The 22,958-nt window shown below is 38.6% G+C and overlaps 1 protein-coding gene across 1 annotated transcript in view; it reads left to right on the top strand.

Annotated features, from left to right (window-relative positions):
* LOC149005077 (uncharacterized) overlaps positions 1 to 22,630 on the top strand; it is a 44,272-nt gene extending 21,642 nt beyond the window's left edge. The window contains exons 3-5 of the mRNA XM_089168915.1: positions 408 to 469; positions 8,543 to 8,599; positions 18,208 to 22,630. Coding sequence (XP_089025041.1) covers positions 408 to 469; positions 8,543 to 8,599; positions 18,208 to 18,279 — 191 coding nt within the window. The 3' untranslated portion in view covers positions 18,280 to 22,630. The remainder of the gene's footprint in view (positions 1 to 407; positions 470 to 8,542; positions 8,600 to 18,207) is intronic.
* Positions 22,631 to 22,958: the final 328 nt, after the last annotated feature.

Raw genomic sequence — 22,958 nt, 5'->3', positions numbered from 1 at the left:
AACTCCTAATTAACGTCTAACGGACTTAATACTCTTATGACTGGAATAAGCCATAAGAAAAGACCATTTTTTCCTTGTAATTTCAGTTGGATATATTTTACCTAACTTGACCAATTAACCAATTAGTTGACCTATTTTTGTATTTGGCCTAAGCACTTAAGGTTTAGGCCCATAGCATAGGTCCATTATATCTATCAATGGTAGCAAAGAAAATCGCCCAATTTGATGTTGGATCTGCATCAGGTAGTGAGTATGTTAGCTATGTTCCTCTATTTGTTCCTCAACCTTGTCCTTTCCCCTTTCCTTTTTGGACTTCTATAAGCATATTTCTAAAATCCAAACACATGCTGAAGCTTGGAGATTTGGTCAGAGTTTGTTTTCTTACAATTACTTGTATCTTGTCCCAGGAAACGAACGTGTTGTCTATGCATCCTGTGGCACAGAAGTGATGTGTCTTGATGTTCATCTGGTAATTTTGTTCTTATACACACTGATATTGATATTGTTTATTTTTCTACTGTTGCTTGACGCCATCGTGAGTGGGTTTCCCATGCTGTTGTTGCAACCATAATATTGTTGTTCACTTGTATGTGCACATCTGGGAGAAATTTCACCAGTGTTCGTTTGGCAGTTGAATTTTATTTTCTGTCCCATGGGTTTGTTGGGTCTATAGCTTCTGGATGGTGAGTGAGCATATGCATCTGGACAGGGAATGGGATAGGACGGGTCCCACACACTTTGCCCTGGAGGTGGGGGGTGGGGGAACTGCTACCTAGATTTCGGGAGTTTGGGTCTTGCATGAAATTAATGGTCATTGTTCTGGTTGTTCCCAATTGTATTGGTCAGTTAGGCACCCTGATCAGCCTTTTATTCTGGTGTTCCACACCCAGCATTCCAATTAGGAAATAAGTATCCTAAGCCTAATAATACATGGTTTATTTATTAAATACAGAAAGTAAATGTAACTACCAAAAGGAAATTAATGAATACTTACAGATCTCCATATGCTAAGAAGGCAGGTTAGTATACAAATAACAAAACTATTTGTCACACCCCACCCTGGGCGTGTGGGTCTTCATCCAAATCCTAAGGTCCGCCTAGTTGGGCTCCCTTCTCTAGGACCAACACAGTACCATAAACTAACATCAACTTACAATACATAATGAGAGGCACAATACAAGATAAAAGAGGGGAATGGTCTAATGGGAATTATATTTTTTTGTAAAAGTCTAGTGGGAATTACTTATAAAATGTAGAAGATAAGACCCAGTGTCTAAATGAATTCAAATTTTAAGATTTATTATGGTAGTCCAAGTGTATTGTTCCATTTCCAAATAAAATAAATTCACGAAGTGTTTAACTGTTCCACTAAGAAAGAACTCATCCCTAACCCCATTCTACAGATCCACGTGCAAGCCATATGCGTATGCATGACATGCACACAACATCGTGCCCCACGTAGACCATCTTAGTAACCTCCGAACCACTCGGAATATCACTAGATAATGTCTCCTGCTCAACAGAAAACTCGAATCTCGTACCATCATCTAAAAGAAGAGATTTGGTGTTCGTCTTCATGTTTCCTAACCCCATTGAGCATAGATTGTGCTATTCTCTCCATGTGAGTTTGATTTCCCATCATCTCAGAGATGCTCACGGGAAGGCTCTTTGTTAACGAATTGGGGATCAATGCAGGGGCTTAGTTGGGTTGTTTGGGGAGTGTTTTCGGAGCATTGTTATTGTCCTTTTTGCAACTCCAAAACCCCCAAAAGTAGGGAGTTCGAAATGGAGTTAGAGTGACCAAAACTGGTACGCCTGTAGGGGCGGTCTCCTCGGTAGGCCCGACTGAATGGCCCTATCCGGGTCCGATTGGGTGCTGTTGTCCAATGTATGTCCATTTAATTTGAAACCCTAATTATAATATGCAGTCCCATAGGGATGAGTTCCACCGAACTTGTAAGGGGAAACACACATCAAAATGCATATAATATATGATCCTCTATATGCCATCCAATTTACATGAATAAATATGCAGGTCTACTAACTAACATGCTTTAAGTGGGAACCAGCCCCCTCAGGAGGGTCTCATCTCATTATTTCCACTATTGGGGGTAAGGGAATTTGGTCTCCATTTCATTCCTTGTCACAACCTAGTAATCGGATTTTTGGTCCATTGCTTATCACAACTCTCGAAAAGAAAATGCACAATCATTGGCCTAGGTTTGGCGCATTTTAAGGGAGTTACCTAGCCATGCATAAGTCATCTACTTTGTGTGCTACTCAAGGCCAGGGGCCACTAACCCTCAAGTCCCCTCTCATGTTGGGTTAGCACCCCAACAACCCTATTGACATTCTTCGGCATGGTAGAAGATCTCGCTCTCGAGGGAGATCTCGCCATCTTGAAAAACTGAGATCTCGACCATCTCGGTGAGATCTCGGTCGAGATATGCAATTTTTTGGTGTCAACTTGATGGCCCATCTCGGTGGATTTTAGGGTCCCAGTTGTTCTGAAACTTGGTATTTAGCTTATTTAAGGTCTTTTGAACACATTGGCCACCTTGGATTTGTTAGAAAGCAACCCTAAGTATGATTTCTATGTCTACCCATAGTGTGAAACCGAAATGTTGTAGGATTAGGGAATGCAAGGTTATACAACATGTAATATAGAACATTTAAGGCATATAAATGAAAAGCAAGTGTATCAAATGCATCAAATAGCTTAAATGTCATCAAAATTCCATCCATATGAGTATCACAATCTCAATTTTCAAGAATAGAATAATAAAATTATACAACCATTAGAAGTTCTATATAAGTCATTAAATCATAAGTTCATATGACAAGCAGATAATGATTGATCTTCCTTCGATGTTGTAGATGTGCTAAGAGTAGTTGCAAGTGAAAATCCAGCTGAAATCCGCAAAAAATTGGCAAAAATTGAGAGTTCTAGCGAGATATGGTGTGATCCAGGGAGAGTTATAGTGAGATATGGCGAGATATCCCAACTCTTTGCTCTCGATCTTCATCTCGTCTCACTTCTTTGAAAAAGCGAGATATCTCGCAAGATCTCGGTGAGATCTTGCGAGATCTCCCACCAGAATCTTCGGGACCCTCCCTTAAGTCCCCTCTCATGTTGGGAGTGCCCCTTGGTTTGCCACGAATGGTATGCTGATTTTACCTTATGGCCCCTCATAGGCTTCACCCTCTCTCTTGGAAACCCCACAAGTAACACCTGTCATAACAACACACACGCACAAAACTCTTCCATTTTCCATTCCCTTGTATCACGCATACTTGAAGAAATCCACACCATGGGTTGCCCTAACCTCAATTTCCCCCTTTGGTAGGGAGTAGCACTTTCGGGACAGCACCTTGCCATGCAACCGATATAATCCTCATGAATATGTTAATGTGCATTAAGGTGCAAAGGCTGTGGCTATAGCTCACAAACCCATGATGATCAAATAGTACATTCATAAATCCCCATGTCATTTCCTCATTTCCACATGTACAATGCTGTTTGTGTCAATACCATATCCAACCACGTCTGTAATACCATTTACATCTATACCATTTCCAAAACATAAATTCCATTAACATTTTAACTCATCATTCTACCCTTTTGCATAGCCCCAAATGAATGCATGGCATGATAATAAACATTATTAAAGTGTACAATCAAATATTTATCACACAAGTATATATGGAGGAAATAAAATATGCATCCTAGAGTCTAGAATTCAATTCCCCTCACCTTGTCGTAGTGTAGAACTCACTTGAATCGAAGTGCCACCCCTGGAATTATCCTCCCAATTCACTGTGTCATTCTTTAGAAGTGATGTTCAAGCGCTAATATACGTGTCTACGCCTTCCATACTGTTTTGTAATGGCTTAACAACAACAATGGTCAATTGCTTTGGTGATTAGCAGGTTGATTGGCAACTGATGGTCTAGTTGACCGACTTGTATTGCTGCCCAGGATTGCATCCGAATTTTGGGTTTTTAATCCCAAAGTTTCACTTGGCTTCACCTTGATTTAATCCTTCATTTCTATAGGTCTTAAGCGTAATAAACCCATTTATTGAGTATAAAAACATTAGCATGCCAGATTATTCTTTGATTATTGGTTTTAAGACTAAACTTAGTCTTGGGGTTCTTTCTTAATGTTATTACAGCAGTTTGGGCTCTCCTTGGTAAGGAGATTGATCTACAATCTCCCACTTTCATAAGCGCCATGGTTATCCCCATTTGAATCCCAAATCCTATAGTTCCTATCTCCAAACTTCACCAAACTTTACAAAAGTAATGCGCATAAAACAAAATCCCGTCGAAACTTGTGAAATTTCCACCAAAATTTCCCATTTTGGGAACCCCGAAATGAAAAACTAGGGGACCGAAAAAAATTCCCAAGTTTCGATCGAAACCGTTGAAATTTCGTCGAAACTTTTCGAAACCTGTTGAAACCTTGTTCAACCTAGCTAGACCAGCTGATTCATGAAAAAAAAATTCCCAAATTTCATGGGAAACATGAGAAATTTCGTGGAAACCTGGGAAATTTCGTGGAAACTTGGGAAATTTCATGGAAACCTGGGACATTTTCTTACAAGTTTCTTAGCTTTCTCATATTTTCAATTTTTTTGTTTCTTTGATGTTTCCCTAAATACCCCCTCCATCAAGACTTCCCTATCCAAATTGCGTATTCCCTCAGACTGGTTATCTTAGGCATGTTGATGACCAGACTTATAAAGTTACAATTGTCGATTACCTTGACAACCATAGGCATAAAATGTCATGGAATGTCTATGTTAGTTGGTTGGAGGAGAGGATGTTACAGGTATAGTACTACTTAGCTCACAGGATGGATCCACCGAGGCACTCCTCTTGGCACTGAGTTGTAGTTTCCTTTTATTGTTAGTTACTTTGTATTTGATGTTTTGAGGTTAGAAATTATATATTGAATGTTATGTACTTAAGTTTATAATGTACTTCTCGGATAACTCTAAATTGATGTTATGTACATTAAAGGACATATCTACATTGACTTTTTTAGTAAAATATAGCTAATGTGTTTTTTATACTCTAATTAGCTTAAATGCAGAGTCCCACCCTAAAATACGCCCTAAAACTTGCACAAAAAAGTCCTAATTTCCTCGAAATTTCCCAGTGTCCCACCTAGGTTTCCCATTTTCACCTAGTCGAAACTTGAGTTTCCCTCGAATTTTTTTCTATGATCTCGACCGAAATTTCTACCATTTTAATATTCCAACTTGTTTTTCCTCAGTTTTTGTTGATTTCTACCAAATTTCACCTAATTTCCACGACTCCTTTGCCTTCAAACACCTCTTTTGCCTCCAAACACCTCCTAAGCTACAACACCTACAAAGGAAACTCTGATAGCAATAGAATGTGAAGCATGAGCCATACCCAACAGTTCCAAACTTCCCTTTTTTTTTTTTTTTTTTTTTTTTGCATGCCTTAAATGATGTGGTATTGCCTTGAAATTAATATATGTTTAGCCTAGGACTATGATCTATGATTGTGTTTTGTTAAACTGATTTTTTTTAATTATTTTCTACCATTTTTTTCATTTTCTGATGTATGGGCTTCAACTTAATATATGTGAGACATCATCACTTGATCTAGTTGATCATTTTATTTTGTTGACCTATTGTATGTGTAACCATTCTATTAAGCAATTCATGTATGCTGATGATTCTATGCTTTTATGCAATATAATTTGTACTTGTCGGGACAAGTCATTTGTTAGTATACTTGAATTATAAATTTTCAGTGGTTTTTTTTTTGGGCAAAATACTTGTTTTATTGTGTTTATTATGCTTTAAATAGGGAGGAGGCAAGAAATCATATAAAATGAACGTCATATAAGGCCTGAAACCTAGGGTCAAAATTAAAAAAAAAAATCATATTTCGAAACCTATAAATTTCGGCCTTTTTTTGGGTCGAAATCCTAGTTTCAACCGAAATTTGTTCCTTGTTTTTGAGACTAGAGTGAGAAATAAAAACCCTAAAAATAGGAGTAATATTGAATGTCGGCCTATTTTCTCACATGACCAACAATCACTGAACTGGGCAATAGATGTTATTTGCCATTAAAAACAAAAAGGACATTTGGTCTAGGTTCACCTATAGGAGAGCTTGTTCTAGTATAGGACACAATAAGAAACTTCCCAGTTTTGATGTCCCACGATCTTGCTAGTTTAGAAAGACAGGGGAAGGATAAGGGTAGCTAGGTTAGAAAAGAGATAGATCTTGAGAGGTCATAAATATGCAGCCTTACCCCTGCTTTTGTGAGAGGCTGTTTTCAGAATTCAACCCAGGATTACTTGGTTATAATAGAGCGACATTACTGCTTTTGTGAGAGGTTGTTTCTAGACTTCAACCCATGACTACTTGGTTGCAATAGAGCGACATTACCATTTCTTGTGCCTAAGTAATATAACTTAGGATCTGGATTAGATCTTCTAGGACCCTCTTTAATAAAAACCAGCAAATAATGGGCTGACCATGGACTAGGATATGTTCTATGGGTTGAGAAAGAGATGTTTTGAGTTCTTGCGAGCCTATGGGTATCCAATGGGATGGCTTGGGTGGGAGAACGTTGTGGGAATATCCTGAGGCCCAATGGGATGACTTGAACATTATTGGCTAACCTATAGGGATATTTGGTTAGACTAGGGTTTGTAGGAGAAGGGATGGGATGCTCAAGAAGATAGGGAGGGTATATTCTAAGGTCGATATAGGTATGGTTTTGGGATGATTTGGAGAAAGTAATGAATAATTTGTGAGGAGAAAATTCCCTGAGTGATAGGGATCACAGTTTTATCAATTAAGGAAAAGGTGGGAAGGGAAAATTAGGGTTAGGAAATTGTGTGATGGGAATAAAGAAGGATATGGGAATCTTGTGGCAAACGGGAAGGGAGTTTCTGATTGGATCTTGAAGAATTCTTGGATCTTGGAATTCTTCAACATCCTTGTTCCTTTCTTCATTCTTTTCTTCTTATTCTTTCCTTCCGTTGTTTCTTTCTTCTTTTGTTCTTCTTTTCTTTTTTTCTTTTTTCTGTGGTTATTTTCCCCCCCTCTTTTCTTGATTTCTGCGGCAAGAACCAGAGAAGTAAAAAGAAAACATAAATTTTACATGAAACAGAATTTGGGGGGGGGGGGGGGGGGTTGTTGCAAGATCCATGAAGTGGTGGAATTGCAGAAAATTCTAAGGGCTCTGATGGTGCTAAGGGGGATGGGAAGACTGGCGGATGGAAAGGGAGTTGGTTTCTTGGTGGTCATGCAGGTCAGGGAAAGGGGTGTGGAGGGGCTGGGGTGCACTTACTTGGCTTGGATTGCTGCTGTATGTACTGGACTTGAAGAAGATGACCCTCAAGTTAAGAAAACTATGCTGGAATTTGCAGAAAACCTGTAATGGAGGCTGCTGCAAGGAAGAGAAGATGAAGATGCTTGATGGAGTCTGCTGAACTTGCACAAGAACACTCTCAGCCCAGGCCTCAAGGGTTTCCTTCCGCATGGCCCAAGCCTCTGATTTATTTAATATTCTAACATGTTTCATTCAATAATAAGAGGGCCATTTATAGCCTTACAACCTTATACTCAACTTGGACTCTAGTTAACAAGCTTGGTCTCTAACTAATGAATTAGACTTGGATTCTAACAGGGGAATCCACTTAGAATTAAAGTTCCCTTTACAACTCAATACCAATCAAAAGGAATCTCCTAACAATTTTGCAAAATTAAATATATAATTTCCCAGAAGGAATCTTTTTATATTAGATTCCAACTTGGACTCTTGACTAGACTAGGACTCTATGACAACTCACAATATAATAATCCAAATAAAACATAAGGATAGATCCATGATCCTTGGATCGAGGGATTCCAACTAGACCCCTATTGAGCCCTAAAAGGGCTGGGAAAATGACCAAAATACCCCTGGGGTATTTGACTAGCTTTAAAGTAGGCCTCTTGGATATGGTTCTTGGGGCCCAATTAGTGGGGGGGGGGGGGAACCCTGGTTACATCACTAAACCTACACTCTATTGTTCACCGTTGTTCCACCAAAATTACTCTGCCATTTGTCTTAAGTTACTAGTGAACACATTGGCTTCATCGAGATGTGTATTGCTGAAAGATTGACCTTAGCTTTGGTTTCAGAGTTGTCATATAAAATTTTATTCCTTATTCTTGACCTGGCTTAGCTTTGAAGCATCAACTGCTGCTTCAAATTGTGATGATGTATCTTTCTGTTTAAGTAAAACTTGTTATCAAATGCACATTATGTTCTTTCTTTGTGTCTCTATCTCTCTCTCTGTCTTTGTATCTGTTTCTTTACAACTAGACATTTGGAGATGCACTTTTACTTTAATTAATGCTTTGGCCCCTACAGTTCTTTACAACATGTGGGGTGATATGGGGATGGGGGTCTTTGTAATTGTTTCTGGATAAAATTTTTCAGTTTCATTTATGGATCTTGTCAATCTTGGTCTCTAAAATGTTCTCTTGTGGCACCTTTAAGGCATCTTCATGGAAGCCCTTAAACAGTTTCAACTATAACAAGGATGAAATAAATCAGGTACTCAATTGTTGATAATATTTCTTGAATGTTTGAAATGCTCATGTTAAACTTTATCTTTGATGAACACATAGAATGCATTGAGCTGCTGTCTGGAATCTATTTCTCTTACTGGTATTGTTTGTGGTTTACATTGTCACCTTTTTGTGCATATTTGAAAAGCTATAGTTCTCTTCTTAATTTGTTTGTTGACTATCTTCAATTTAAATTATGCTATAACTGTTGTGGTCCATTTTGGACTCCGGTGTGATTCAGAATCTAGTCTATGGTGAAACTGGCCCTGCTGGTGTTGGCCTTATCAAATTATATTTTATTAATCATGCGTGTTTGAATACTAGGGGTATCATGGTCCATATATCATTAGTCAGGTGACTACGTGTTCATTGGTTCGAGGCCAGAAACAGCCTTTCTTTGAAATCAGGGGTAAGGCTGGACACCATGACCCTTCACCGACTCTGCAGTGGTTGGATTCTTGTGCTCTGGGTATGCTCTTTGGTTTCAGGTATTAACATACTAAGGAACCTTATGTGGTGTAGCCCTAAATTGAATAGGGTCAACTGGGGCCAGTCTTCCAAGATCTTAAATTAAATCAACTAGCAGTCGGTCTGCTTTGGGTTTTAGAATGGTAGGATGAGGCTGTAACTTCATATTAAGTAAAGGAATAGGTATATGGTGTATATAGATGAATTTGGGAAGGTTCTAAAGGTCAAGTGTGTAGTATTTAGCTTAGGAATTAGGGTTTATTGGGGAAACCAAAATTCAGAGAAAGGGGAAAATAGCATTTAAAAATTAGAAGGAAGAAGAATTGGGTTTGGGGATAATTCACTTCGTATTGTAGAAGATGTTCTTGAACAGTAGCTTGAATGACTAAAGAAATTCTTAGAAGGAAGAAAAGAGAAGAAGTGAAGAAATCACATAGAGCAGAAGCGCCCTAGGGGGGGGGGGGGAATGGTCACACAATTATCCAATGCCATTGTCGCTGATAGCAATAAACAAAACTCAAAATTTAATTGATCATTCACTTCTAATATTGGTCCTTATTACAACCTTAATTTAAAAAGGCCTAACCAAATCCTTATTACAAATATACTCCTATAGTAAAAAGGAAAGCCCTAACCCAATATTTAACCTATTAGGTAAACTAAATTGATTAGGAAAGTCAAATAGACTTGACATAGACTGTAACTGAACTATTTAAGTGAATCATCTTCCTGCTTTCTACCCATATCTTGGGTCCGTCAAGTTGGGCAATTACAAAGCAGACACATTGAATCAATGGCTAAACACATATATGATCCAATCCAAGACTATTCCTAAGGAAAGAAGTCCAATTTGATGATTAATTTACATCAGTCATGATCTATAGTTTATTAGTTAAGGTTCTGTGGTGACAGCTTGTTCCTCTTTGTATAGTTTAGTATTTAGTCATTAGACTCACTAGTCACTACATTGAGAAGAGAAGGGGGGGGGGCGCTAAATCTTGTGATCTGGTAAATAATCCTAATAGCAATATAGCATGCTAACTAAAGATTAAATGGACTCATTAGTCCTTAATTTAAATTGAAAAGAATTAAGAAAATTGAACCAGATTCAATGATGGTTGATTTGAATTAGTTAAAATACTTTGTATAAAGTATAGGCTAAAGTTGTACTCTCTGTTGGTACCCCCCCCCTATGTGGCCTTCAATGAATGTGGGCCAGTTCTTCCAAGATCTTTCAAGAGAACCAACTCATATGGGGTGGTTAGGTTTGGTTTTAGGGGAAAAGGGTTAGACTATAGCCATATGATTAAAAGTAATGCGCTCTTAACTGATGTTAGGGTATCAAAGATACTTAGTCCATCCCGCAGGAGATATGACAAAAATTCCTTGAGATGGGAATCTATGGTCTATTAGTGTCAAAATGGGCTGAAACTTGGAGGGAATATAGGTAATGATATAAACATATGATCCCCCAAGTTTAGTTGGGTTTGGGTGGCTAAATTGGAAGATATTAAGTTTCTTGTTTTTGGGGTTCTTAAAGTTGGAAAATTCAAGAAAATGTTAAGATCTTGAAATTGGTTGGTTCAAACTTGACCTAAGGTTATTGAGCTGGGGTAATGATGTCCCTTAATTGTGGGAGACATCTAACTGTTAGATTGTTGTAGATCTGTCCTTGAATTTTGGTTGTCTAGGGTAGTCTAGGGGGTGTGGAGGGAAAGAAGTGAATCAAAGGGAATTGGAGTGTAGGCTACCAGGTACTTGGGTGGGGGAGTCTTATAGAGTATGTAGTTAAAGAAGTCTTCAACTCAAGGGACCTCCTCTACGAAGAACCATGGGGACATGACAAAATCAATATGCTTATGTCCTATATCAATCACCATGCTCTTGGGGTCTTCTTTTATCACTTCGGTTGGTACTACTATCTTGATCATGCCTTCGCGAACCTCTGTGTTGCCATCAGAACCTGTGCCAACCAGTCATGAACTGGAGATAATTACCTCTGATTTACATAGTTACCTATGGCAAAGATCCTTCTCTTTCCTTCTCTGTCAATCACTCCAGCCTTATTGTCCTTCTTGTCAAAGATCTGTGGTGCACACTCCATTTCCTCAAGAGTAACATCTTGAATTTTGAAGGCTTGTAGGGAGTGTTTTCAATTACTTCTTTGCCATCCTTTATGTAAACCTTGATTGCTTTACTCTCTTCCTCTTTAAAGATCTCTTCTATGGTTCTACCTGTACAATCTTGGTTTTCATAGTTGTAAATATTACCTCCTCTTTCGTTTGGTAGAACCAGACCAACAATTAGGTCTAGGGCATGGTGAACATCATATGGAGAAGGTACTTATTCGAGTAAGGTTGTTGGGGTTGCTTCAAAATTACTGGGCTCTTCCGTGGGTTGTGCGATCTTGTCTTCAAGGGGAGGTGACACTTTACCTGATTTGTTAGTAATGTAACCCCAAGTCAGGGGCCAGTCTTCACCATCCTCTTCTAGAGAACCAGCAGTTATTTAGGGTTTTAACTTTGCTGTTATAGGTCAAATTTCAGTCACTTCTTAATGGACAGCAGCTGTATAGGCTCAAATAACTCTGCGGCTAAGGGAGCTTTGACTTCCAAACCTTGGATCTATGGTTAGGGATCTAGAACTAAGTGGGGAATGATTGGGAGGGGTTATTAGGGTTTGACTAAGCTGGATTAGGGTTGGAAATTGAAGAAACTAATTCTGTTTTAATAGAATTTTAGTTGTAGAATTATTCCTCAGGCTTGGGTTTAGGGTATTTAAGATTTTGTAACTTCTAGTTTTTCTAAGGTTTCAAGGTTGAAGATGAAGTGCAGGTTTTGAATTTTAGTAATAGAATAGTGCTGAGATAAGATTGAGGGTTAGAAGAAAGGGGGGGGGGGTGATGAACAATTCAAAGGGGAGGGGAATGGAATAGAAAGAAAGGGAGGGAAATCTAGGGTTTTGATGTTGGGGATGGGGGCTGCTGTTGCCTTAAGGAAGAGAAAGCTGGAGTGGTGTCTGCACAAGGGAGGGAATGCGTAATTCAAAAGGGGGGGGATGGGATTGAAGGGTAGGGAACCTAGGATTTTGATGTTCGGGATTGGGGCTGCAGTTGCTGCCAGGAAGAGAGCGGGGAGGGGTCTTTGTGCAAGGGAGGGGAGAAGGGATTAGGGTAGGTTAGGGGGTTGGGGATGCACTTATTTGATGGAGGGACTGTTGTAGACAATTGAAGAAATTAAAGGTCTTTAATGGCTGCTGCAAGCTTGAAGAAGAAAAGAAATCTAGAAATTGGCAGAAAACTGAAAACACCATCTCACTTGTTACATGTGTGAAGGCTATATTTTTTAGCATTTTACAGTGGAGGAAATTATATTTGGACTCCACAAAATGGAGAAGACTACTTGAACTAGGACCCAACAAGGAATTCTATTTGGACTGGAATTCCTTCTCACACTAAGGCTTAACTCAAAAAACTGAAAAAACGAATTCTATTTAGGAACTCCAAAACATATAAAAGTTGTAAAATCGAACTTAAACTCCTACTTTAAGAAGGAATCCCACTTGAAAAAAGGATTCCAACTGGGTCTCCCACATTGACAGGAACTCTGCCATATCTTAGCAACCGAAGACTCAATCTTAAAACAAAAAGTAGATCTTGATTCATCAGGTGACTCTGGATTTTACTGGGACTGTGGGGACTCAAAAGGGGGCTGGTAAAATGGCCCTTTGACCCCTAATGGTTTAAGCCACAGGAAGGGGCTGATTTTAGCCTTCTTTTTGCCTTGCCCTGCGGGCCCCCCTGGTTACATGAGTTAGGTTTCCTTAGGCTAACACTATACTCTGGCCAATGCTTGTCAAATTTCTCTATTCCACACTTTAAAGTTTCATATCACTTGGGCATTTGAAATAAAAAAATATGGACGACATTTTTAGCTATTAGCAATGAAGGCAATAGAAGATGTTTCCTAAGAATTGAATGGGTTATTAATATGCAACCCCTTATTGGTTGAGCAAATGGCAGATTATCCCTGACTATTACTATACTCTCATTTCCTTCTTTTTTCTCCATCAAGTCCTCTTTGTGCATTTTGGTGAGTTGAAGACTTTTGGAGCTATGCCATCACATTTGCTATGTTTTTTCTGCAAAAACATTCTTTTCTTCCTTTGATGATGCCAAGTTAAGTGGAGCCAACATTCTGAAATTATTGAATCTTGATTCCCAACAGTCCTCAATCTGTGAATTGTTTCTTAGTGGTTTAGGCCTCACAGTGTCTTTTGCTTTGTAGGAATTTTGGTAATATTGTGGGTCAAAGAAATTCTTTTGATGTCATCGTTGAGCTCTAAATTCTCATGGGGATAAAAGTTTTCTTAAATCTTCTTTCATATCTGCCAGGTTATAGATGCATTGCCTTGATATACCATCTCTTTTATAGTGTTCTATCGTTCATAGGCATGTCGCTTTAGTTGAGTGTATGCTAATCTTGTCTTGCAGCACTCAGGCAAATCATACAAATCAAAATGATCATTCTACAATATGTAACTGTTCAGAAAGTACCTTGGAGTCATCTCCGCCATCATACGCCTTCAACTTGTACATCCTTAGAGGTCTATGCCATTATTTTACTTACTCTGCACCGATGGCAATAAACTCAAAATCTGCTTGACGTCAATCATGTTCTGCAATGTTTGGTTCTTCCTTGCTCTGATAATACTTGGTGTATCCTCAAATGAGTAAGGGTCTTTGAGAGAACCAACTCATATGGGGATGGATAAGTTTGGTTTCAGGAGGAAAGGATTAGGTTGGGGCCATATGGTTAAAAGTGGTGCACTCTTAACTGATATCCAGCTTATGAAGGATACTTAGCCTATCTCATAGGATATGTGGGATAAATTATTTGTGATGGGAAGCCAGGGTCTATAGGTGTCAGAATGGGCTGAAACTTGGTGGGAATGTAGGTAATTGTATAAGGATATGATCCCCAATTTTGGTCGGGTTTGTGTGGCTAAATTGGAAGATATTACGTTTCTTATGGGAGTATGGTAACTCAAGAAAATATTAAAATATACAAATTGGCTGGTTAGAAGGATCTACGGTCACTAGGGTTTTGGGGGAGGGGATGTTGTGCCTATAATGTGGGACAGATTTTACAGTTTGTTGTAGGAATGACCTTGAATTTTAGGTGTCTTGGGGAGTCTGAAAATTTATGAAAAATAAAAGTGATAGAAAAAGGAGAATGGAATGTAGGCTACCAGATACCTCGATGGGGAGCCCTGTGGAGTGAGTGAAATCAAGTTAGTAGGTTGTCAGTTCAACCACAACAAGGATTTTGACTTGATCTCACCTTAGAATCTTAAGGAAGCATTTGGTTGTGTGATTCTACATGATTGATGTTTATGGAATTGTGATTCTGATTGATTGTTTTTGCACCTTGATCCCATCGGATCACCTAGATCACCCTTTTAGATTACATGTTGATTTTGGTGGTGGGATTAACTCAATAAGTGACATCAGAATTGCATCCACCTAAACAAGTTATGGTTTAAAGATTAGAGTTCATTTTATTGGGTTTTATGACTTTTATCCTAAATGAGTTATGGTACGGAAATAAAAAATAAAAGATAAAAATAAAAATAGAAGCTAGCAAAATAAAAAAAATAAAAACCATTTAATAGGATTTTACCTTCAATGAGTCATGGTTTAAAAATTTATGAACAATGAAGTAGTAGATGTTAACCGGACGCAGGACCACCCCAAAGAAGCCACGGGGGTTGCTAGTACCCTGTGGTGCTGCCAGCTACCCAGCAAAATTGGGCCAGCATAGGGACATTTTGGGTGTCTGCATTCCAACGCGAGTTGATCTAAGTATAACCAGAATTTTATTGGGATTCTATTCCTAATCTTATTTCATATTTGAAGTTAGTCTTTATTAAGTTATGAAGGAGTTCGATCTAGTCAGTCCTGCATAGAGAAGCATTCTTTTAGTCGTTGTCCAAATTTCAACTGAAACAACCGAAATTTGGTTGAAACCTCGATTGTTTCCAAAACGGAGACGAAACTCCTTGGGCAAAATTTTATTCGCAGGTTTCGATTGCAGTACGATGGTCTATGCTTTAAAACTCCCATATCTTGGTCGAAGTTTCAACCATCTCCCCCCATTTTTTCCTCTTTAAAGCTGTTTTTCACTAAAAAACCATCACTTCTATGTTTGCATATGGGTGTGGGGATGTATTAGGTCCAGTATTTAGAGTATACATCTCAAGGGATGGATCCACCGAGGCACTCAAGTTGGAATTGAAGCTTGGGAGTTTTTTTGATTATTGTATTTGTAATTTTGAATGAACCATTTAAAGTATGTTATACAATTTATTCAATTTTACAAGTTTTTCTATTTATCATGGACTAATGTGGGGCTTGCTTTCTCCAACAATTCGGATGTGTTCATTCAACAAACTCTTCGTGTTTCTATAAAAATTTCTGAACTCTATGGCATTAAAAGTGAATTGCTGCTCATTAAATTTATCTTAATCATTGGGGCTTGCTTTCTCCAACAATTCGGATGTGTGCATTCAACAAACTCTTCGTGTTTCTATAAAAATTTCTGAACTCTATGGCATTAAAAGTGAATTGCTGCTCATTAAATTTATCTTAATCATTCACATTCAATGCCATAGAGTTCAGCAATTTTTGCAACCTGGAGTTTGTTGAATGCAGACAATCCAATTGTTGAAGAAAACCCCACTTTCTCCTTCATATTGGTCCACAATGTATTTGTCATTTTGTATCAAACATTTATAGTGTGCAATACATTTTGTTCAAGTGTGAATTAGATTGTAGTCAATCAAGGTTCATTTAAAGTAGTATGCAATACAATGACACTTGTGTGCAATACTTTAAGTGAACTATGAACCTTGCTTTGAAAGCATGCAATATTTTTAATGAACCTTTTTTGTTTGATACTAACACTTGTATCAAACATTTAAAGTATGCAATAAATTGGATCTTGACTCTTGAATGAATTGTCTACTGCAATACACTGAAACTAGAACAAATTGTATACTGTTAACTCGTTAGATAACTCTTCATTCAAATGCCTGTGCCATTGTGTTCTTTACGCTTTAAATAGGTAGTATGCAATAAATCTGATAAAAAAAATCAGAAAACCCCTAAACCAAGCATTGAAATGACCTGGTGAAATTGCCAGGTTTTGACCGAAAGCCATCTTGTTTTGACACTAATCCAAGTTCTTATGGGGGACTAATCCTTCTCTTGTTGTGAAATTTGAATCATCCTAGGTTGAGTTATGCAAGAGTACTTGGTAGAACAAGAGTCTTGAGTAAAGCAGGAGTTCTAGTTTGCTTGCTTTCTAATTTTGAGTCCTGGTTTGATTTTCTTTCTAATGTTGAGTCCTAGAATCCTTCGTGTAAGGCTATACATAGCCCTTTGCTTGTAAAGTGGAGTAGAGGACAGCTTATGAATTATTAAATGAAGATTTGTTGAAGGTGAAACTGTTGGAGTGTGGGTTTCCTGAGGGAGGAATCTGTGGCTGCTGGTATTCTCTTATTTCTGCTATGTTTCGAGTTCCTTCTCTTATGCAAGTAAGTACATAAATCCCCCACCCTGCCTCTAGCTTCCCTTCTCTCTTTTCTAATCACAGCCTTCTTCTTTTCCTCCTCCCCTAGCCGGTGGCAGCACCTCTCCTTTCCCTTTAGCCTTAGCTCTTCTAATTCCCCAACCCTATCATCTATTCCAGCCCTAGAGTCTTCACCCACCACTCTTCCCAACCCTACCTATTGCACCCTTCCTCTCTCTGTTTTCCCTTGTGGCTGCACTGCAGTAGTTTTCCCCCAAATCCTAAACCCAAGGTCAACCCTTCCCTCTCCCACATCCCAATCCCTTTATAGGAAGTCTCTTCCCCCTCGCCTTCCCCAGCTTTCGATCCTAACCTTTGTCCTACCCACCCCCCTAAACCCTAGAAAGACAGAATCCCTTCTTCCCCTAAACCCATTCCCCATATCCCCTTTTTTGTTTTTAATTTTTCAGACCTAAACATCAAGATCAGACTTCTGACAATCAAATCATTGGATCTATCCCAAAATTTAGGAACCTCATCCCCTCAACCCTAAACCTCTCAAACCAAGCCTTTGTGGACTGTTTTTGATCATATGGTACCTTCTTGAGGAGACACATGTTCCCTTCAAATGAGGGAACCTTGAATTTAGGTAAAATCTGTGTCTACACTTCCTGAATCCTGATGTAGCACCATAGGATGAGGGCCAAATTCCAGGGTTAATTAAAGAAATCTGCAGGTGAGTAGGGTTTCTCAAAACCTTGTGGCTACAGTTTTAGGAGGGCTATTTAGGGGTTTTAGGGTTTGAAAGGAGGGTAATTTTGGTTCATGACTTGAGGTTGATGAAAACCTAAATCTGAACCTTGAAGTGGTTTCAGATTCAAGATTTAAAAGTCTAGGGTCTAGGGAAACTAAGGTTTCAATTTTCAAGGGCTTTTAGGGGGTGGATAGGGCACGGGTTAGGATCAAGTGCTAAGGAAGGGAAGGGGATGATGATTCCAGTAGGGCGTAGGATCTATTGGAAGAAAATTGAGAGATAGAATTCAGGGTTTGGGGAAGAAGAGAGGGTGCTTTTAAGCTAGGAGAAGGGATGAAGGGCTAGTGTGCGACGGGGTTAGGAGGCAGGAAGGGGCAGGGAGGAGTACTTATTGCTTCTAGTATTGGAATCTTGTGTAGCTTGTTTATTGTTGTAGCTGGGATTATGTATGTAAAACTGATTGAGAGATGGGCTAGGTTTGGGTCAATTACTAAGTTCAAGCTTCGATGCTGAAGCTGATTCAGCATCTATGTGAGGAATCCACAGGTTAGGATGGGGTTCTTATGCAATGAATAAATGGACTTATCTCTTGTCAGTTTCTAAGCTGTTCCCTCTCTGAGAAAAAGATTCCAAATCTAAACTATTCTATTCATTGCTCTCTTAGTTTTAAATGCCCCATTTATTGCTTAGTTGGGATAGTAATCTTGTAGTACATATATTAGTTTTTCTATTTGTCTATCCTTTTCTATTTGGTACAGTTTTTCTATCATTTCTTCAACTACAAGTTTCTCAACTCTGCAGGTTGTTTGCAGTTCTAGGTCATCTTTCCTTGCTGCTGCAGATGACAGTGGTGACATAAAGGTATTGTTGTAGTTGGAGTGATCCTTTTTTTTCCTTCAATGACCTATACACATTGAATACTATGAGGAATTATTTTGGCAGTGTACTTTCTATAATAGTACTATGCTTTCCTTTTGTTATAGGGTAATCAATAAATCAAGTCATGACATAATATGTTTGACTAATTTGAAAACAAAACCATGCTAATGTTATAGTTTACTCATGTAATAATGATATTCAGTCAATAAATCAAATCATAACATGATATAATTGATTAATTGGCTGAATCAAAAACAACTTCTTGCTAATGTTATAGTTCACTCATGTAATGGTGGTACTTTAGTCCTACTTTATGTATATACCAGCTTAAGTTGTAGTTTCTGTTTCTGCTTTTCACCCGAGGGAGGTCTTTGTAATATTGGCATGAATGAAAAACTCTAGTACAAAAATTTTCACTTTTCTAATGTTTCTCTCTTCGTTATTTGTTCTCCTTTTTTCTTCTTCATGTCCTTCAATCCTCTCAACTGTTCTTTATTCCATAGTGATCCTCTTGGTTTCGGTCTCAGAGCTGGTTTCGGAGTCGACCAGGCTCTGTCCTCAAAATCTTTCTTGGGAAGGGTAGAAATGTAGAGGGTACTGTTGGAGGTTGTACTACATAAGGTACATACTTAATATATTTCATCAAAGTATATTACACCTCTCAAAAGTCAAATGGAATAGTCTTTACAAGCCATATATGTTACTTGAAGTCTGGAAGCATCCCACAAATTGCAGAGAGTTAGCTTCCATTGCCTCTCACTGAAGCTTGTTCGCTTCTCTTCTCTCAGCACACACATAACATTGTCATGATTTTTGCCCCCCTTTGGATTTGCATAAGGCCTTGGCATTGCTGCTTTGTGTTTTACTTGTGGCTGAACCTTTTTATGTGGAGTGAAGTGATAAGCTGTCATGGAATGGATTCTGTTAAAATTAACACCAAGAAATAACAAACCAAAACTGAATCACATGGAGACGACATAGAGTTTTAACATGATTTACACACCAATGCTATGCTATGTCAATTGAGAAGAACTTTCACTTTGTTTACACACCAATGCTATGCTATGTCAATTGAGAAGGACTTTCACTTTGTGCGGAACAATAAGGATCTCAGTAACACCAAAAATGGCGTCATAGGTCACCCACAACCCTAGGGCAAAAATCCCCAATTCTCAGGTCTTCAAATGGGAATGTAAAGTTCCAAGTCCTCTACTTCCATCACAAATCTCAGAAAAATGGGTCCTTCAGATCACCCAAAAACATATGTTGGAGCCGAAACCAGGTATGGGAATTTCATGCATTACACAACTATTGGTTATACCCTGTGACGATCATTGGATGTTGTGAAATGGAATTTGGGCTCAAGGAAGGCTGTTGATGTGTTTTTGTGTTTGAAAGCTCTTATGCCTTGCTTGCTGAATTTTTTTCTTCTTCTTTGGATCAAGTGTAATCCTCACTTATTCAAGCTCATCTTTGGTGTTGGTATGTTATATTATTATCACTATAACAAGATCTAGTTCTAAGGTCATTAGACTTGACATCATGCCTTCTTTCAGTGATGCCTGTTGGTTGGTTCGGTTATAGTAATTTATTTCTTGTTTCCCTAGTAAGGGTAATTATGTAATATTATATTCCTCATATCATTATAATTAAAGGGCTTGGGATCACAATGATCATTCAAGCCATGTAGTTAAGTTTTCCCCCCCCCTCTTAACATGGTATCAGAGTCAAAAGTCGATTGATGAGAAAAAGAAAACCTTGGGCACTCTCTCCCTCTTCCCGCTGCCGCCGATGCAACACTACCTCCGCCATCGCCCCTCTCTATTTTTACCTCTAGCGCCATCATAGTAGCCCCCTCTTCATCACCGTGACACCCAAGCCACCACTTTGACCTCCCTCTCTCCTTTTTTGTTACCACCACTGATCTCTTTCCTTTCTACCGTCGGCGGTAACCTCTCTAGTTCTTTTTTTTTTTCCATCCTAGGGCAGCATCTCTAAGGTGATTTTTTGGGAATCGATGTTGTCCCTTATCCTCCCTCTATGAAAACCTAGATCTATTTTATTATTGAAGCTTTCTTGAAATTCCTGCAAAGTTTTAGTTATTTCGGACGGTGAAGACTGAAGAACAACATATATAGAATTTTGTGAAGACATGGCACCAAGCCACAATACCTCCATTCCAACTGGTTCAAAAACTTACCCTACTCTTACCTCTCTTTCGGTAAGGTTCAATGGAACAAATTATTTAATTTGGTCTCATTTAGCATATTTAACTATTATTAGTAAAGGATTGTTTGGTCACATTATCGACACCATGATCAAGCCTACAACTGCAGGCACTCCTCAGGATAAGTAGATTTTGAACGACTATGTACATATGTCGTTTCTTCTGAATTCCATGTATTCAAATCTGCCGGTGGATATTTATTGCTTGATACAGTGGCCCAAATCTGGAGGGCTACTGCAGAGACATATGGACAGATGGGTTAAAATGCACATATATGAGCTTCAGAAAAAACTCCATGAGACTACATAGAAGGAATTGACTGTAGCATAATATTATGCTAAATTGAGATCTCTTTGGCAGGAGTTAGAGTACTATGGGGATTATCATCCCACTAATTCTAATAATGTGGTTTTCTACAAGAAACATATTGATAAGATTAAAGTCTATGATTTCTTGATTGATTTGACTGTGCAATATGATCAGATATGAGTGTGGGTGTTGAGCTGTTCTCCCTTCCCCACACTAGAATATCCTATGCTCTTGTTTAGTGTGAGGAAAGTCGTCGCTTGGCCATGCTCTACACTCCTATGGAAAAATTTGCTCTTATGACTCTTAGCACTATCTCTTCCAAAACTAACCAGCTAAAGAAGTAGTGAAGTGTGAGCACTGCTGATTTTGAGCAAAAAAGAGCACAAAGGAATGGCAAACTGAAGGCCAATCTTTCAGAGACTATTCCTACGGCATCCACTGCAAACGTCGGGTTTCCCCAAGAATTACTTGCTGCTAGACGTATGCTGCAGTCTTCTACTGCTGGTGCTGCCTTTGTTAAAACTACTTCCACTACACACTCCAATTCTTACCTTCCTACATCAGGTCCTTTCTTTACAGGCTTCCATGCTTCCTTTGTTTCAGCTCTATGGATCATCGACACTGGAGCAATAGATCATAAGATAGGTTTTGCATCTCTTTTCTTACAATATTCGCCTTACCTCAGTGAAAGATGAAGTTCGTATTGCTAATGGCTCTTACTCTTCTATTACTGGAAAGGGGACTATACAACACTCTCCTTCACTTTCTTTGTCCTCAGCTTTGCATGTCCCATCACGTTCTACTAACCTTCTTTCCATTAGTAGTCTTACCAATGATTTGAATTGTAAGGTAACCTTTTTTCCTTCCTAATGTGTCTTTCAGTATTTGGTAATGGAGAAGGAGATTGGATGTGATAAACTGGACAATGGACTTTATTTGCTGTAACTGAATGGAGGATTGACACCTACTATGCTTGCTCCTCCACACCAGGTCAATTCGGCTTTGTTTGATCTTCATCAGTGGCATCATAGATTAGGTTACTCCTCTATTGGTACTCTAAGGAAAGTTTTTCCACACATCCGTAGGAATTAACACAAAAGAAACGACACTTCTATTATTAGCAGAAGGTAAATATAACTAGAACGGGTTTGCATTGCAAAAATGCAAGCTTTAAAAAAAGAAAGAAAGAAATCTATTACTGGCCATAGATATTTTATCACATTTATAGACTACTATTCTAGATCCACATGGATTTATCTTTTAGGAAAAGAAAAAAAAAATGAAGTCTTTAAATGCTTTTCTTAGCATAATTAAGGCTCAATTCAATGCCACTGTGGAAATCCTTCGTAGTGACAATGAAACCGAGTATATCGATTGAGATTTTAGAGATACCACTCTAACTCGGGCATAATACACCGAACCAACTTTGTTTATATGGCTGCCCAAAATGGGGTGGCCAAAAGAGGCATCTTTTAGAGATAGCTCGTTCTTTTATGATTGCCATGAATGTACTAGACTAGTACTGGAGTGATGCTATACTCACAGCCTCCTACTTATGAATAGGATGCCTAGTCGGATACTTGACTTTAAGTGTCCTAATGAAGTTCTTCAAGGAACGTCTTCATTTATTATTCCACCTGAAGTTTTTGGTTGTGTGTTTATGAGTGGCTGCATTAAGCTTCCGGTAATCAATACAAATACACCAACCAGTTTGAATACGAGTTGAGCTGAGCTCATTGTTAGCGGATGTAACTACTGTGACTCTGGATTTCTTAGGAACAACTTGGACTGGGCTGACCCACTGGCTATCTGATATGGGATAGATAACCCATTATCCATGCATTTCAACACTTCTTTGTGAATTGCTTCTTTCATCACAGGATTAGCCCTTCTTTGGGGTTCCCTAAAAGGTTTGGATCCATCAATCAAATTTATATGATGTTGAACAGAGAAATCATCCATAAATACTTCCAAATAATCATCTACCATATTTGAGAATATGCTCATCATGCATCGTTAGAATGTGGCAGGAGCATTGCATAACCCAAAGGGCATGCGTCGATAGGCATATGTTCCATACGGGCATGTGAATGTGGTTTTGTCTTGGTCTTCCGGTGCTATAGGGATTTGATTATAG

Source organism: Hakea prostrata, chromosome 9 (assembly GCF_041222555.1).
Source record: "Hakea prostrata isolate BN-2017 chromosome 9, UWA_Hpros_2, whole genome shotgun sequence".
Taxonomy (NCBI): domain Eukaryota; kingdom Viridiplantae; phylum Streptophyta; class Magnoliopsida; order Proteales; family Proteaceae; genus Hakea; species Hakea prostrata.
Note: the sequence above shows the minus strand (reverse complement) of the source record. Positions and strands in the feature narration are given on the sequence as shown.